The sequence below is a fragment of the Topomyia yanbarensis genome, chromosome 3 (genome assembly GCF_030247195.1).
Source record: "Topomyia yanbarensis strain Yona2022 chromosome 3, ASM3024719v1, whole genome shotgun sequence".
NCBI lineage: Eukaryota > Metazoa > Arthropoda > Insecta > Diptera > Culicidae > Topomyia > Topomyia yanbarensis.
Window position 1 is genome coordinate 69,900,392 of NC_080672.1, and position 17,268 is coordinate 69,917,659.

The 17,268-nt window shown below is 38.9% G+C and overlaps 1 protein-coding gene across 3 annotated transcripts in view; it reads left to right on the forward strand.

Moving 5' to 3' along the window:
- Nucleotides 1-17,268, forward strand: part of LOC131690057 (IQ motif and SEC7 domain-containing protein 1) — a 273,302-nt gene that overhangs the window by 232,438 nt on the left and 23,596 nt on the right. For all 3 annotated transcript variants that reach the window (XM_058975524.1, XM_058975527.1, XM_058975526.1), the window contains one exon: nt 9,851-10,240. In XM_058975524.1, coding sequence (XP_058831507.1) covers nt 9,851-10,240 — 390 coding nt within the window. The remainder of the gene's footprint in view (nt 1-9,850; nt 10,241-17,268) is intronic.

Sequence of the window (17,268 nt, forward strand, 5' to 3'; positions counted from 1 at the left end):
GGTAGAGCAATTCATATTCATGATTTTAGAATCTCATACACGATTTTTGATATTTTAATCACGTTTAATGTGATTCATGTTGATGATTTCAGAAACTTTGTCATGATTTTCATAATTTCTAGTCACGTTGTCGTGATTTTTTAGTCACGAGTAAAGATTCATGTTTTTGTTCGTGATTTCAGGATCTAAGTCATGTTTTTTTTATATTTTTGCCATGAGTTTTGTGATTTATGCTCAAAATTTCAGTATTCTGATCAGGATTTTCGCAATTTCTGCTCGTGTTATCGTGATATTTCATTCTAGAACTTCCTTTCGATTTTGCACGTGGAATAATGTGACTCATATTCATTATATGAGCAGTTCGTAATTTCTCTTCGCCTTATCACGACCTGTTGCTTCAGTTACTCTCGGTGTCTTGGCCTAATAAACACACTTCTATTCCTTCTTTAAGTAGAGATGCAAACGCAAGGCTGTCGGCAGTTTCCCAGTCTATTTTACTACCAGAATTTATGCTGTCTATTCTTCCATCGAGTATTTTTCTAACATTATTGTAAATGTTAAAACAGCTTGGGATGTTCCTATTTTTATGCATACCTCATTTTTTCAACCCATGCGGTTCCAGTTCCTGAATACATGAATAATATTTGATAATTTTGCGATTTATTTCACGGACACGCATGGTCAGTTGTGACTATTATACTGAGTCGTAAACCAGTTCACGAATACATGAATAATATTTCATGATTTTGTGAACTATTTCACGAGTATGAATGCTCGATCGCGACTATTGTACTAGGAATCATGAGCCTGTTCACGCATACATGAATATTATATAATTTCGTGAACTCATCACGAGCACAAATGGTCAGTGGTGACCATTATACTAATAATCATGAACCAGTTCACGGGACGGGCATATCATAGCTGGTATATCGATTACCTTGTACGCAGCTCACCTAGGCTAGACCTCAACCCCGTAAATAGAGTTAGAGATTTTTTCCAAAAGAGATGGCTCTAAACCGAAAAGAGGTGAATGATCTTAAGCTTGAAACCTCTATAATCAAAATTTAAAAAAATGAACCAGTTCACGAATATATGAATAATATTTCACGATTTTGTGAATTATTTCATGAGTGCAAAAGGTCAGTCGTGACTGTTATACTAAGAATCATGAACCAGTTCACGAATACATGAATAATATTTTATGATTTTGTGAATGATTTCAAATCGTAGTTATTATACTAGGGATCATGAGCTGTCTCACGAATGCATGAATAATATTTCATGATTTTGTGAACTATTTCACGAGCACTGATATTGAATCGTGACTAATATATTAGGAATCATTAATTAGTTCACGAGAATTGAAGGGATTCATGAATAAAATTCCGAGTTTCATGAAAAAAGTGCACGAGAACTAATGTCCCTAAATCTATGAATAACATCATGAGTCAACCTTTGGTTTTATGAATAATGTTCATAAAGTTGTGAACTAGTTCGCGTACAGAAAATCGATTTGGTAATGACATGGCGAAAATCGTGACTGAAGTTCACAAAACAAAAAATATTTCCACTAATAAAAGCGTTATGCGTGTGTTACTGAAGGGAAATTGAACATAATTATTAAACACGTGCTTTTGTTCATGATCCTGGCTGTTCCAGATTTCATAGTAATTTATTTACGATTTTGGGAACATTTTTTCCATGCACCCTTGTGCTAGCCTAAAGCCAGTGAGTCAATGCGTTCTGATTACAGATCGGCATTCGTATCTCTGCTGCGCTGAAGGGTGTCAATAATGCTTTCGAAATTATAAAAAAAGAAACATCTAGCTTTTGGGTAAAAGCTCTAGAAAAAGCTTTTGGGTAAAAGCTCTAGAAAAAGGACCTTAAAATTTCACTTTCGATGACATCCAATTAAAATTAACGGAATTTGCACCCATCCTTGAAAGCTAAGGAACTACGTTACCATTTTGCCCTTTCACTTTTCATCGCAATCAAACTGAAGCTATACTCAGCCGTTGGTACGCAGCACGGCAATATGAACATCGTTTCCATTCCCCCACCAGGACATCCGCTCCGATTCGCGCTGGTTCAAGAAATCTATTTCCCGTTGAATTACCCCAGACAGACCCCAACATTGCGAACAAACGTTGGCGATGTCGAGGGGTGCTCCACTAGAGCAATTTCAACCGTGGTGGTGGTGAATTTTACCATTTTCTTGTTACATCTGATCGACTGCACAGATTGTGCGAGTCGTTCGTAGCCAAGCTAGAGGATGGAAGCGCATATCTCTCTTCTCTATGAGCAGCTGCAGGAGCTAAAGGTGTAATGATACCTGCTAGGGTTTTCGATTTATGCATTTCCACAGAAGCTTTCGAGGATCCAATTCTCCACTGCTATAGAGATGCCGATGCTGATGCCGATATGTCGGTAGTGGTGAAACGGGTTGTATGCAAACAAAGACTGATAGTGACAGGTGATGGTAACATTTTTATCTTTCGATCCGCTCTATGAACTGTTGAATTTATGACGGATGCGTACTACTGAGTAAGGGAATGTTTCCGTTGGCGGAGTTTTTTCCTTGAAATGCTATTATTTGTATTGTATTCTTGCGAATGGTGAATATAACATTCAGAGTCAGACAGGCAGCCTTTTGCAATATGGAAAATCGGGAGCGGTGGTCTCACGTCACGGATTGATATCCCCCACCCGTACACAGTCGGTACTGCTAAGCTTTATTACCACTTTGACAAGTGGCATGCCCTCGCCTTCTTTGGCCCCAAAATCACGCTGAACCCTTCGAATTCGGTTGAAATACGAACGCGTGGATGAGGGCGTCAACGAGGCGACTGCCGGAAAGACGCGTGTCTGGCCGCACGACTAAATGCTGCCAACTCATCTTTTATCCTTCGGGGAAAAGCCACAGGCATGGCATACTGCGTTCCTACTGCTCTCTTGACCATCTGCCTGACCCTTCTGTCAGTCTGCTGTCTGATACTAGGGCACTTTCTTTCTTTGTCTTTCTCTTTCTCCGCCACCTCGAGGCGTCAATCGTATCTCTTTCGAACTAGGCAGAAATAGAAAAAGCCACAAAAAAAGGATGATCCTAAAACAACTGTTTTGTTTACATCATTCTAAAGTGATCATCTGGTATTGTTTCTGAACATAGAGAGCAGCAAAACAGATGTCGTCTCAATCGGCGGAACCTGTGATTTGGAAGCAGTGCACATGTTTCAGCATCCTAAAAATAAATTCGAATGTTCACACTGCACGGGAAAGTTTATAAGTTAAATGTAGTTGAACAACCTCGGCGTTTCACTTCCAATCCAAGTGCAAAGTGCTGCTACATATTCATGCAACCACTCCTACACTCATCACGACGGTAATTCCCGGGTGCTCCAGATAGATGGAACCCGCTCGCTCGCCGGGCAGCCAACCAACCAGCCAGGGAAGGAAACAAAGCGCACTTATGTGGTGCCGCATGATCAGCCAAGCTTGAAACTAATAATTTTTTTAATTAAACAACAGCAGCAGCAGGAATTATGTGATCGAACAGCAGCAGGAACTATAGATGTTCCTTGAGTCACCGCTAGCGATAAACGTGCCAGAATGGTGCTGGCCTGATGGGCACGTGATGGCGTTCGGTGCATAGTTTTCAGTGTTATCTGTAATTACAGGAGAAATTAAAGTTGAAATATGGCAGCGAATGCTATGGGGATAGTCGAGCATCAGCCCATATGTACCTTTTGGGTGCACGGGTGAAGCAATTGTTCATGTACTATCAGTTATCGACCATGGTTTGTGGTGTGGCTTTCATATTTTTCATGTGAAATACATCCACTCGTTTTCAATTTCGGCAGAAAAGTTGCAAGAATTTTTAAATTATTTTATTATTTGTATTATTAATTCGTAAATAGCTGCCAACAATCTTCTATCAAATTATAAACTTGTTCAACTAACTAAATAACAGAAAATAGTTTGGTAAGGATAACGCTATTAGATGCCTCCAATGCAACGGAAAGATCCGAGTCTACCTGCAAACAAGAATATGAAAAATGGGATATTTAGGTGACAATGTTATGTTGGAAACAAATAACTTTTGCTTACTTCTATACTTCCATGAAACTTGTGGACTTCCAATGGAAGCCTCTTCTCGAAACACTGCTAATGGAGATGATTCCACAAATGTTCGATGACATTCATATCCGGACATTGTGATGGTGTTTGAAGTTTGGACATTATAGAAAAGCTTGACTTCTTCACAAAAAATATTGAATGCTTAGAGTCACTATTTTGTTGAAGGATATATGATCCGGCCAAGCCAAGCCCAATTTTATAGCACTGTTTTGAAAACTTTGCTTCAATATGTTCGAAAAATGAATTTCATTTACTATTAAATCATTAAAAACAAAATTCCGACTCCAGATGCTGCCTGAACTCCCCGAATAAGCACTGATCCTCACCATTTTTTCATATTTGATGGATGGTATTGTTTTTCCTCCTACTTTTTCATGTCCGTCGAATCCGTAAATGTTTGAATTTTGAAAAAATGTCTGATTTCCTGACAGATTGATCGAAATTTTCTTGATTCTTAGCGAATAGAAGGCGTTTTTTTATGGTTAACCTTGTTAAAAAACGTTCTCTTTCTAATGGTCCGACTATGGTATCCTGCACTATAGAGTAGACGTCGAATAATTTTAAGGTTGCATTACTTACCTGTTTGTTTTATCATTTTTGGAGAATTTATTTACTGGTTTTGTTTTACTCTCCGTACAATACTGCGTTTTTCTTTATCCAAAAATATGCGAAGATGTTCTGATCAAGGCAAATTTTCAGAAGTGGATGATGTTTTACAGTCTTGAATATTTTTTTGAGCTTTTGAGCACAAGTTTGGCTAGTACTGTTATAGATTTTTGTTGTAAAAATTAGCAGAAACATTGTTTGTTGACTAGCAATTGCTTCGCTGAAAACAAGCATATATCACCCATTATTCAACTAAGCAAACATTCACTGATTAAAATACTAAACATCATTGTTTACAAGTGTTCTGAATCTGTAATAAACCGTTATGTGTATGTGCTTTTGTTGGGATGTAGAAATATTCCACATTACCATGGCAGATGGTTAGCTAATGCGTGACAAGATGCCACACCTGCCGAACCAATCGCCTCAATGCATGCTGGCTAATGACGGGTGAACAGAATGCAAACTCAGATGCAACATCCAGGCAGAGATGCCAGGTACTTTTTTCAAATGTCTGCAATAATAATTTTAAAAGTCTGGGAAGAATGTCACGAAGGCTAGTGTAATCAAAAGCCTTTATATTCAAAAATCTGTAAACATCTGCAACCAAACTAAAAAATCTGCAAATATCTGCAACCAAACTAAAAAATCTGCAAATATCTACGTCATCGAAAAAATCTGCAGCTTAAATTAAAAGTCTGCGAATTTGCAGACTTGTCTGCAAATCTGGCATCTCTGCATCCAGGTGGGTGGCTGCGTTCTTGGTTCGAAATTTCTACCCGTTATTCACCCACCGTTTGCTTGCCGTTCGAAACCTTTATTTCCTTGGAAATAAAATATTCAAGATTGGTCGAAATTTACAAAAACTTACACACAAATGAAAGAATAAAATTGGGAGTTTAATGTTACGTCTACGTTTACGATGTTTTCTACGTTCGCGACAAAGATGAAAAAACGTAATTCCCGATACTTAGGTGAGCGTTTACATGCCATGGGCGGACGAAATCAAAATTTCGAACAACAGGGTTCAGCGGAATATGTGCTACTGTTTTATAGAAATACCAACGAACACCCTTCTTACACGAAAGAACTTAGCACACATCTACAACAAATCTTGAAAAACTTACTTTTGTGATTGACTGTAGCTTATACACAGCAATCTTCTAATCACCCAGTCACCGTGGCAAGCAGAAAGTTAGCCAAAATTGAGCAAAGCGAAATTGAGGTTCTGCGAGCATTTTGCAGAATTCGCTCAAATGCAACAACCGTTTCTGACAGAAGCGGTTAAACCAACCGATGCTGCTCATTTTTATCCAGAATCCAGCCAGGAATGTACGGCCAAGATCTCTGTACGCTTCCTGCCACATCTTTGTCAGATGTTTTGCTCGATTCATGCTAAATTATAAAGGGTAGGAATTGCCAGGCAATGAGCTATATATAGGTGTAGCAGAACACACGGTTTGCTAGTGTTGGCAACCAAAAATATGTAAACAATCCAGAAGCACAACGAGTCGACGTCATAGCGGTCACACGATTCAATGGGAGCGGAACGACCGCTATGACGAAAGCAAGTCGATTTATACTGTGATCACTCACACCACTCATGTAATATTTATCTTACGAATACCAAAGTGCCATCTTCGCCAGACCTGTATATACGACATTGATTGCCAGGATCTTTGCACAGTTTATGTCCGAGTTATGCCAGTATTTTGCTCGGCTCCTGTCAACATTTGCCAGAAGGTCTCTGCCATAAAATTTGGTGACTGGGGGTAAGCGTGTGTTACAATTACATGACTGATTATTTATACCCACCGAGAAGCCCAAAAAAATATTTCAAAACCGGGTAACACGGGTCCAACGATGGACGTCTATTGAACGGCAATTGGATGTCGTCCAACGTTGGTCCAATGATTTTGAAATTTCTTAGGGGATGGTGCTTCCTGCCAGATTCGATTCTATGTTCGATTCCTGCGATAATTTCGCCAGCATGGTATTGTCAGTCTTTGTGTACGGTTTCTTTTAGAAATTCTGCCACAATTTAGCACGTTTCCAGTTAGAACTTTATCCGAAAGAACGAGCGAAATAGGGATCTTTAGGAGTGTGCGGGTTAAGGCATATTCTGATGCAGATTAGTACCGTGAGTTAATATCTCAGTCCTTTTTCAATTTTTTGGCCCGAAACTATTGAAAAAAACATTTTTTAGTTTGTTTCCTTTTAGGACAATAACACATCCAAACCCATGCGACTTGCACGACTCTGTAGGTTGCCTTATCAGATCTACCATAGTTTGCAGATGAAACTTGCGATGGCAAGCTGCTAGCGGATTGAAAAAGTACCAGATCATGCTGTGTGGGGTGCTGTCCCGGTTAACAATGAGGCGAACGAGATATTTGCAGATACGTCATTTAGTAGGACAACTGTCAGTTTGCTGGTTGAATTTAATTTGGTTTTTTTTTTTAAATTAAAAATCATAAAAGAATAATTAAGGTTTAAGAATGATATGAGTGTACTCGTAAGGACACCCGCTATCAATACATATGAAAAACTGGCGCAATTTTTGCAAATTAAAGATCCCTATTGATTAAGTTTAGGCTGGTCCGAATGGATGTAATTATTTATCCGGCAAAGCTACTAAACCAATGATTAATCGAAAACTGGCACATTTAATCAAAGATATATTCAAGGTCTATCACTCGGAATTGGTTGTTGCTTTTGATCATGAATTCAGCTCTTCTTCTGCTAGATGACTTGGTGAATAAGATTACCGTTAAAGCACTATTAGGCTGTGTACGCAGACGAAGTCGACATAGATAATGACTTTTACACTGAGCTGTTTTTACCAACGCTGCCATTAAACTGTGAAGCAATGTTTGTAAACACGGCTCACAGTAAAAGTTAATTTATGTCGACTTGCTAGTCGACTTCGTCAGCGTGCACAAGCTAATACTCCACGCACCAAAAGAATTATGTTTGTAATTCCAAGCATATGTAGACTACATAAAATGGCATTACAATACACTCAAGTTTTTTTTTACGCGGTTTTTTTTTGCGCGGTATTTTTTTACGCGGTTTTTTTTTACGCGGATTTTGAAATTTACGCGGTTTTCATTTACGCGGATTTTGAAATTTACGCGGTTTTCATTTACGCGGATTTTGAAATTTACGCGGTTTTCATTTACGCGGTTTTTGAAATTTACGCGGTTTTCATTTACGCGGATTTTGGAATTTACGCGGTATCTATCAATGAGGTTCCCTTTATCGCGGATTCTTAAATTTAAGTGGTCTTCATTTACGCGGATTTTGAAATTTACGCGGTTTTCATTTACGCGGATTTTGAAATTTACGCGGTTTTCATTTACGCGGATTTTGAAATTTACGCGGTTTTCATTTATGCGGATTTTGAAATTTACGCGGTTTTCATTTACGCGGATTTTGAAATTTACGCGGTTTTCATTTACGCGGTTTTCATTTACGCGGCTCGTATCCCCCGCGTAAAAAAAAACCTGAGTGTATTTACTTACATACTATACATTATTTCTAGGGTTAAGTTCAAATTTAATTTGTTTTTTAGACATGGAAAGCTCAATTATTTCACAATTTTCACGTGGCTCCTTTTTACCATAGTTTGTCCTTTATAGATTGTTCTTGGAATAAATTACGAATTCTTAGTTGACGGCTAGGTACATAAAATCTAATTGCGAAAGTAATGATGCGGATTGTACACGTTGAGAAATAATGTCGTTGATAAAGCAAAGTATGGAAAATTTGCTGCGTTCTTTGAGGATTTGTATATTAATGAGCATGCAACTTGCTTTATACGATGAAAAAGGAAATGTCGTTCAATTTAGTTTACGAAGTGCGTACGAAAGAAATTGTTTTGGACTGATTCGATGCGTTCTTCGTACAGGACAGCGCATGGGCTCCATATTACGCTGCAATATTCCAAAATTGGCCTGACATATGTATAAGGGTCTTCAGCATTATATCTGAAGCTTTTAATAAAGTCCATCATACTATTTGCTTTATTTATTGTTGTATCGTAATGCTCCACAAATGCGAGCTTCGAGTCTAAGATTACGCCTAAATCTCGCATAAATTTGCATTTTTCTACAAGTTAGTCCATATATAAGCACTTTTGGATGTTTAAGTATAAAGGTAATGCCATATACGTACAAAATAAAAAGAAGAGGGCCTAAGTGGCAGCCCTGGGTACGCCAGAGGTGACACGAATTGGCTCAGAGAGTTTATTCTGAAAGCGAACTGTTTGTTCGCGTTTCGTTAAATATGATTCGGGCCATTTCAACCATATACCATATTTTTGCAGTTTGAAGAGTAATAAAGGTATATTAATACTGTCTAATGCCGAATATTGGTGCAATTTCGTCAGGTTCCTTTTGATGCGTCATTAACAAGCAACAAAGCTGTAATCGTAACCCTGATGAGTGTCAAACATCATATTGGCAACAGCGACACTAATTACGTAGTGCAACGCTGCACTTATAGTAAGCTAATAATTGTTGCATTGCATACTATGAAACCCATGAAAATTCGATAAATATTTGTTCTTAGTCCACGGTATTAATCGTGTTTGACTTTTTTCTAATAAATTTAATTTTTTCATAATTTACCCCGAAAATGGTTTATTTACAGTTAAACACATAACTGTTTCACTGGTCCGATGATACAGTGGCCCCTATTTTGCATGCAAATTACTATCGATCCTCCATAAGGCAAACAACAGCGGGAACCACCCCATGCTATTCACACATGTATGATGCTGCACAACATAAAAATTTGAACAGATGTCCTTTTTCCCGCGAAACTAACTGTTGAATGTGTTCTTATAAAAAACCACCACTGCACCAAAACCTGATTTACTATTGCATTCTCGTATCAGTTTTCAAATTTTGATCCCTGCATTGCTCTTTGCTTTTCACATCTTTAACATTGTTGCTTCTTGTTCGCCTTGAAGTCTTTCTGGCCTGGAGGAGAGAATAAAAAGAAAATCCCCGAACAAAACATCTGCTCCCTTTTCGTGCCAGTAACAACAACCCGAGTTTTAATCATCTTTATTCTTCGTCTCTCTTTCTCACCATTCGTATAGCTTTCCGCAAAAGATCGATCGTCCATCCCAGATCTACTCGACACACCATCATCACCCGGGCAGTGGTAACGGCAGTGCCATCCTGGCCAGTGGTGCCAGCAGCAGCAACGCCAGCAGCCTCTGCGGAGGATCCACCGGAGGAAGCAGCGGCGCTGTCGTTACGGCCTCCGGTGGCTACGTGTACCTGCCGCAGACGACCATCAGCACCGCGCAGCCCCTGCACCAGCACTATGTGTCCCCGCAGCAGCTTGCCTACCATCATCATCACCAGCCGAACAGTTACCACCATCAGCTGGGTGGCCATCCGTCGATCGCCACACCGACGCTGCACAAGAAGGGATCGATCCGAAACAACGGCGAGGTGCTCAAGCGGACGCGGGTCCAGAATGCGTAAGTGTACCCACATGATTCATCATATAGCCCATTTCGTTGCCGTTGTCGAGTGCATTGTGTCATACACGCCCGCATACAGTATTAATTCACATGGCCCCACTGTTTCGATTGAGGTTAAACACCAATAATATACGGTCAGCAAAGGTTCTATAAATATCCCACTTTTCATAATTTCCCGTCTATAAATCTGTCTGTTATTTATTTTGGTAATTAATTAACCGAACCGCATTGCATAATTTTAATTAATACCGTGTAAATCATTTTTCGATATGATTGAATCGCACTTTTAATGCACCGTCGGTTGCAAGCGTTTATAATTAGCATTTTCCGATGCACACGCATCGGTCAATAAACTTTCCACGAACTCTCCACGAAATGGGTTCTAATAAATCAATTAAAAGTACACAATTTATACATCGTATTACTGTCGTAAACGACAGAGGTTACGAAAGTCGTAAAAAGCTAACAACGATGAGATGATCTTTGGTCTGTTTCCCCTTTTGCTAGCGAAGCGACACCTAGCTGTCAGGTTGGGACCGTGTTCGAAAGTGTTGTGGAGCGGAAGAGGAACGGATAGAAAACTTTTTTTTATTTATTTCATCGCGTGTAGAACGTGAGAGAGCAGCGGTTGGGAAAATTTTAGTGGTCGCTGTTAACTAGATGGTGCTTTGCTGCTTTTCATTGCGAAGCATATTATACCGTATGTACTAGATTGGTCATGCGATCGAAGTAATTTCTGGTGGCAGTGGCAATAGTCTTAAGAGAGGATAGTTTGGATTTTTCAAATGTATTGTTCGAGCCGTGGATGCTGTATTTTTCAGTGTCGTCGTTGGTACACTGAACTTTCACCTTCCTCACCGCAGGCATGGAAAAGTATCACTTTCAAGTAATTTGGATTCACAAGCCTGCTCACTCAAACCTGTTGCGATTTCATCGAATGAAAACTTATCCGCTTGCCTGATCCGATCGCGGTTTATGCGGTGGAGTACAGTTCAATTCAAACACTTCACATGTTCTGGATAATAATTGTGCATTGAAATTCATGAACAAAGTTAAAGGGATGGGAAATTTTCTGTACGCTCCGGGGTTATATTTGCTACCTGCTACTGATGATAGGTATAATTTGACCTGTTATAATTATCCCGTATCATCAAATAGATTAGGTAAGTTTAGTGGTTTCTCACTCACCGTTCGAACTTTATCTGTTAAGGGGAGCGTCTGGTGTAAAGTACTCAAACCGTTATTTTGTTTTACGATTTTGAAGGCAAAGGCTACAATTGACCTTTTGTGTAATGTTAAGATATATTTATATATTCATTGTGTTCGAAAAAAATATTTTCGATCACGCAGAGCTACACATACGAGCGTTCCAAGAGTAGACGTCCAACCATTTCCACGTCCAGGAGTGCCGCGGCGAACACGATAACTCTTGATAAAATTGTCTAACATATGAAATTCAATCAGATTGTAAAGCTTAGACTTGTAGTTACTCGTTGAACTAAAAAACATAGAAAAAAGTTCGAGTTTCGAGAAAAGGCATCACGAAAGCCGAAAAATCTCGTACTTTGCTGTAAAAAAATGAAAGAAATTGTTTTATTCAGTTTTCTATGGTTCATCATTAGAGTGGCTCTAATATGACATTTTTCAGCACAGCACTTTTTGAGTTTTTTGTGGTCCCAAATGCTTGTGCAAAGTTTGGGAGCGGTCGGTTGCTTCCCGAGTTTGCGCATTGCGTTCAAAGTTTGTATGGGATTTTATATGGAGAAATCACTTATTTTGCATTTACCGTAATAAAGATCGCTATTTCATTCACTATGAAGAAACAGCTTTATAAAACTACAGTTCAAACCTTGGTTAACAACTTTGTCGAAGACGACAAGGGACAAGGGACTCATTTTCTTTTCATTTTCTGACTACGTCTATGTTATTCAGTAATTCATTCTGAACATTTCATTCAAAGGTCCCAAGTCTCTGCGATGAATATATTCTCATTTCTCTAAGTTTTTAATATCGATGTCAGTGGTGCACCGGCTGTGTGTGAAAACAGTAATCAATTTCTGCATTTGGATTTTACAATAAGTTATAACTATTTTTTGAAGACTCGTAGCTAATTACGGTCTTCGACAATGTTGTTAACCAAGGTTTGAACTATAGCTTTATAAAGCTGGTTTTTCATATTCAGTGAAATAGGCATCTTTATTAACGTAAATGCAAAATACTTGATTTCCCCATACAAAATCCCATGCAAACTTTGAACGCAATGCGCAAACCCGGGAAGCCACCAACCGCTACCAAATTTTGCACAAGCATTTGGGACCACAAAAGGAACTCAAAAAGTGCTGTGCCCGCTAGTTTAAATCATTTTGAAGTTTTCCCACACAACCGCGAACCACTCTACTACACATATTATGCATTCTCATAAAAAAAATCAAGTCAATTCGTCGATTAGTTTTTGAGTTATCGTGTTCGCCAATTTGAAAAACGTAATTTCGAGAAAAATTCTATTAAAGGGTGTCCCACATCAAATTGCATCACGGAAGAAATCGCTGTAGAAAATAACCTATTGGATAATTTTTCTTGAAAATTTGGATAGAAGTAGTTTAAAGTGTATTGTTTACACTGTATTTTTATCACGCAGTTTTTCAAAAAAAAGTTCCGATAGACTGAAATCTGCGTATGTTGAAAACCAAGTAGTTGTTCATGTTACCAGTTAAGGCAAAGCCGTACACTACATTCCGTAGCGGAGTTTGACCTTCTTTTTCGACAGACTTCGCAGCCGATTTTTAGTGTACAGGACATTACGTGGCCAGTGTTTTTGCTGACACTAAGAATCATTCCTGTTTGAGACTCGCATATACGACGACTGACTTATGAAAGTAGTGCCGCACCTTCGGAACCGCCAGAGCAGGGCAGGCCCGTTATTATCTGTAATTTATCAGAGGATTCGCGAAAAAAAATTCCCATATACAGGTGTGGAAATGAAAAATCTTCAAAGGAAAAAGAATCCGTCATTAGGTAGAATCAGTCAACAGACAGCAAAGTCAATGCATTGGCTGAATTGATCCGTTCTCAAAATTGTTGAGATTTATCAGATTATTGAAACTAAACATTGATTGCGGTCCTAACATGTTTAACATGTTAATCAATGTTTTTGGTTTGAAGCAATAACCCTACCTAACCACACAATTTCCGGGTGGATATAATCGTTACAGTTGACTACTGGAAAATCCAACCAGCGACAATCGCTTTTTTTCTCTTATTCATAGCTAATCCACAACGTCGAAAGTAGTGCGCATTATAGCGCATCATTATACGAAAAAATTGCACTTCCTCCGACGCGATTCCATTGTTTAGAACCGGAGAAAATGCGATTATTGCTGGTTGGATTTTCCAGTTTTCAACTGCAACCAGAATATGACCTGATATGCCAAATGTGACGACATGTCTTCATTTTGAAGACATTTGAAGTATTGTGAAGACGCTTTTTACATTTCGAAGATATTTATTTCCGGGAATCTGGCAGAAATCTGGCTCAATATTAATAAACGATTCAGAATCACGGTAGTTGAATACAAACGAAGACATTTTTTTTATGAAATGATAAGACATTTGAAAAATATTCATGGTATCCCTAAATATGATGTTTGTTTAAATATGATGATTGTTTCAAAACTTTTAAACCGCAATACTGGCTGGATCCAGTCAGTATTCCGGCCCATTTTAAAATGTTTTGACATTTCAGCACGCAGCCAAATTTAGCATTTTCCCAGTAAGTTCTGGCGAAAGATGAGATTCTAATTGGAATCGGTTCTGTCACAGAAGCCGTAATTGTGGTTGGAGCCAGCCAGAACACCGGCTCATTTTACGACCTACTGGGAATCAAAGAGAATAGGGAAAGAGACGAATAGTGTGAAGCCAAAAATACCTTATTGAGCAGACCAATCGTGCAATGTAAATAAACATTACTCACGCCTCAGTTGGAGGAGATAAGTATTGTACATCTATCAAAAAAGAAATTTCAATTTTCGTCAGAATTTTGTTCAATCGTGATTGTGAGGTGTATTCTAGAGTATATGTATGAGTAAAACAAGCTTTAAAATTATTTCATGTCTTTGTTTCGAAATGCGCATCGTTTGATAAACAAATCCAACGATCGACATACGGTTTGTTTTCAAAATATAATAGGAGTCATTTAAAGTGCTGCCTGTGGAAGCGGTTGCCAAAATTCTAGTGTTGAGATCATCATAAAGGGAGTATTGCCGTTTTGACTGATTTTCACTCTTCGTCTCTTTCCCTATTCTCTTTGCTGGGAATATGCTAAATTTGGCTGCGTATTGAAATATCAAAATATTTGAGATCGAGGGGTACTTGAATATAACAATTACATACACAGTATGAGTAAGAAAATATTGACTAAATATTTTCAGCGAACGAATAATTACGGATAATTAAATTTGTTTGACAATTCAAAGGTGGGTTTTGTCAACGAGTTTGTTCTGCTCTACTCTTGTGAACAGAAAAAAAATCGCCCGTCGTTAATCTTTCGTTGGTCCGATCTATTTGATGTTGGATCATTTTGACCATTTTGACGGACGATTTTATCGTGCCTATCCGAGTAACGTCTGAACTAAGAATAATCAGCTGATCAGATACGTCTCACGGGTTGCCTGAATGCTGAACGAATTGTGTTTGTCTAATGGATAATTTTGTATGATATACCCTTACAACCCGCCAATTCGGTGCCTAGCAATAACCCTACCGATTAATAAAATTCCACGGTATCCTAGCCTAGCACGTGTTTCCAAGTGACTTCACTCGAACAAATAGATTCTTTAAAACAGTATTCTGATTTAGAACTTTTTTCATAGCAATATTTTAAAGGGTGTCCTTATCAAATTGCATCACGGAAAAAACGCTGTAAAAATAACCCATTGGGTATTTCTTGAAAATTTGGGTAGACGTAGTTTAGAGTGTATTGATTACACTGTATTTTTATCGCTGTCAGTTTTTCAAAAATTTGAAAAAAGCAGCGCCACTCGAAAAGCCACGTTGCGAATTGTTTTGCACAAGCACTGGAAAATCCTCAACTTTGTTATTGGGATGTGGAAAACAATTCGGAAACGTAAAGTCAACGGTGAGTCGTGTGATTGAACGTTACTACCAAACTCTGAGCATCGAAGCATCGAATTGCGGTCAGAATCGATGCTCTATTAATGATCAAGATCACAAGCGTGTAGTGAAAGCGTTTAAGCGGAAACCCAATGCTTCGATCAGGGATGTGTCCGAAAAGTTGAATCTGTCAAAATCTTTTGTTCAGAGAGCCAAGGACCGGGAGCGACTGCTTACGTACAAAGTGCAGAAGGCTACAAAAATACGGTGGGAAAGTCACGGGCCCGGATACTGTACACCCAATGCCGACGAAGCCTCATTGTCTAATGGAAGATGAGATTTACATCAAGGCGGACTTCCGACTGTTCATCACCGCCCAGCACAAGTTTGATGTTCTGGAGGACGTAAGGAAGCTTAAAATTTCAAAGTTTGCCAATAAATACATGATTTGGCAAGCAATCTGCTCATGTGTCAAATGGAGTGCGCCGTTCGTGACTTTAAACGAGGAGATCTACCTCAGGAAGTGTACAGAAACGTCTGCTTCCTCTGCTGAAGCAACACGAGGGCCATACGATCCTCTCGCCGGATCTAGATTCGTGCCACTATTCAAATGTTGTCCTGGAGTGGTACGAAGCCAACTGGGTCACTTTCGTACCAAAGGACATGAACCCTCCCCCTCAACGCACTGGAACTAAGGTTCATCAAAAAATACTGCGCAATTATGAAGCAAGCAATATGGAAGCATCCCAAATCTAAGCAAGACATAAAGAAAAATCATGTTTTCCGTGATGCAATTTGATGTGGGACACCCTTTAATGTGATTAAGATTTTCACAACTACCTAAAGAATTGTTTCACTAAACGTTAAATCTTTTTGACTTGCTTCAGAAGTTTCTTAATACCGCCACAAGCGCCTGAAGCTTCACAATTCCGTTGGCAATTCATCCTGTGCAACTGCCGGTGAACCTATTCGAAAACGTGCAAGTTCTTCAATCGTCGTTTCAACACCATCGACTAACTCAGGTTACAGTGTCTCATGTGTTTACAATTTCCTATTGGACCTACCGACTGTTCTGTACTCATGGTCATTTGAATAGCGTGTACGAGATGTGACACTGAGAGATGTCGAATTTATCTTCCCATATATGAATGAATCATCAGTGTGATAGAGACTAACAAGCACACATTTTATATCAGGTGCCCTTATCAGTCGTACCTAGTTTGACTATGTAATAGCGATCAACAACTTTTTAGAGGGAATTAAAACACAAACGAAAAGCTTTAGCGTCTCCGTATATAGGTCTGAGAAGTGCAAAACAAATGTAAACCAACGTCAGCTTTTATGTCCTGCAAGCGTCACACAAGTGTACACAAGTGCTAAACTGATAACACTGCGCCACATGTTGTATAGGTAAGGCGGGGAACTTCTTCCACAACGAAAACAAAGACACCTTGCGATTTGTTAACGGAACTCGGTACGGGAGATCAAAATGACGTTGGAAAAATGGGCAATTTTGGACGAAGTCTTTTTTTTTTTATAAATGACGCAAAATAAAAAATAAAGGCAAAAAAAATTCGTTTCGATGATGTACGGATTGATGGAACATGGAAAGTGCCCTTTCAAATAATTCAATATGGCGCCCCTTCTATTTAATGAGTTTTACCTTAAGTGCAACTGATAACAGCTTCTCGCGAAAACTCTCGGTCAAATACACGAAACACGAATCAGTTGAAGCTCTACCTTGGAAGATAGCACAAGACCAGCAATTATCTAGAATTCGCGTACAGTTGTGGAAGAACCTGGTGCAATTGTGATAATTACCGTTGAAGCAAGAAAATAAATGGACCATCTCTACCAACGGCGAACAACGAGAGTGAAACTAGCCGTATAGAACGAATTCAGCGAACACTTTGGTT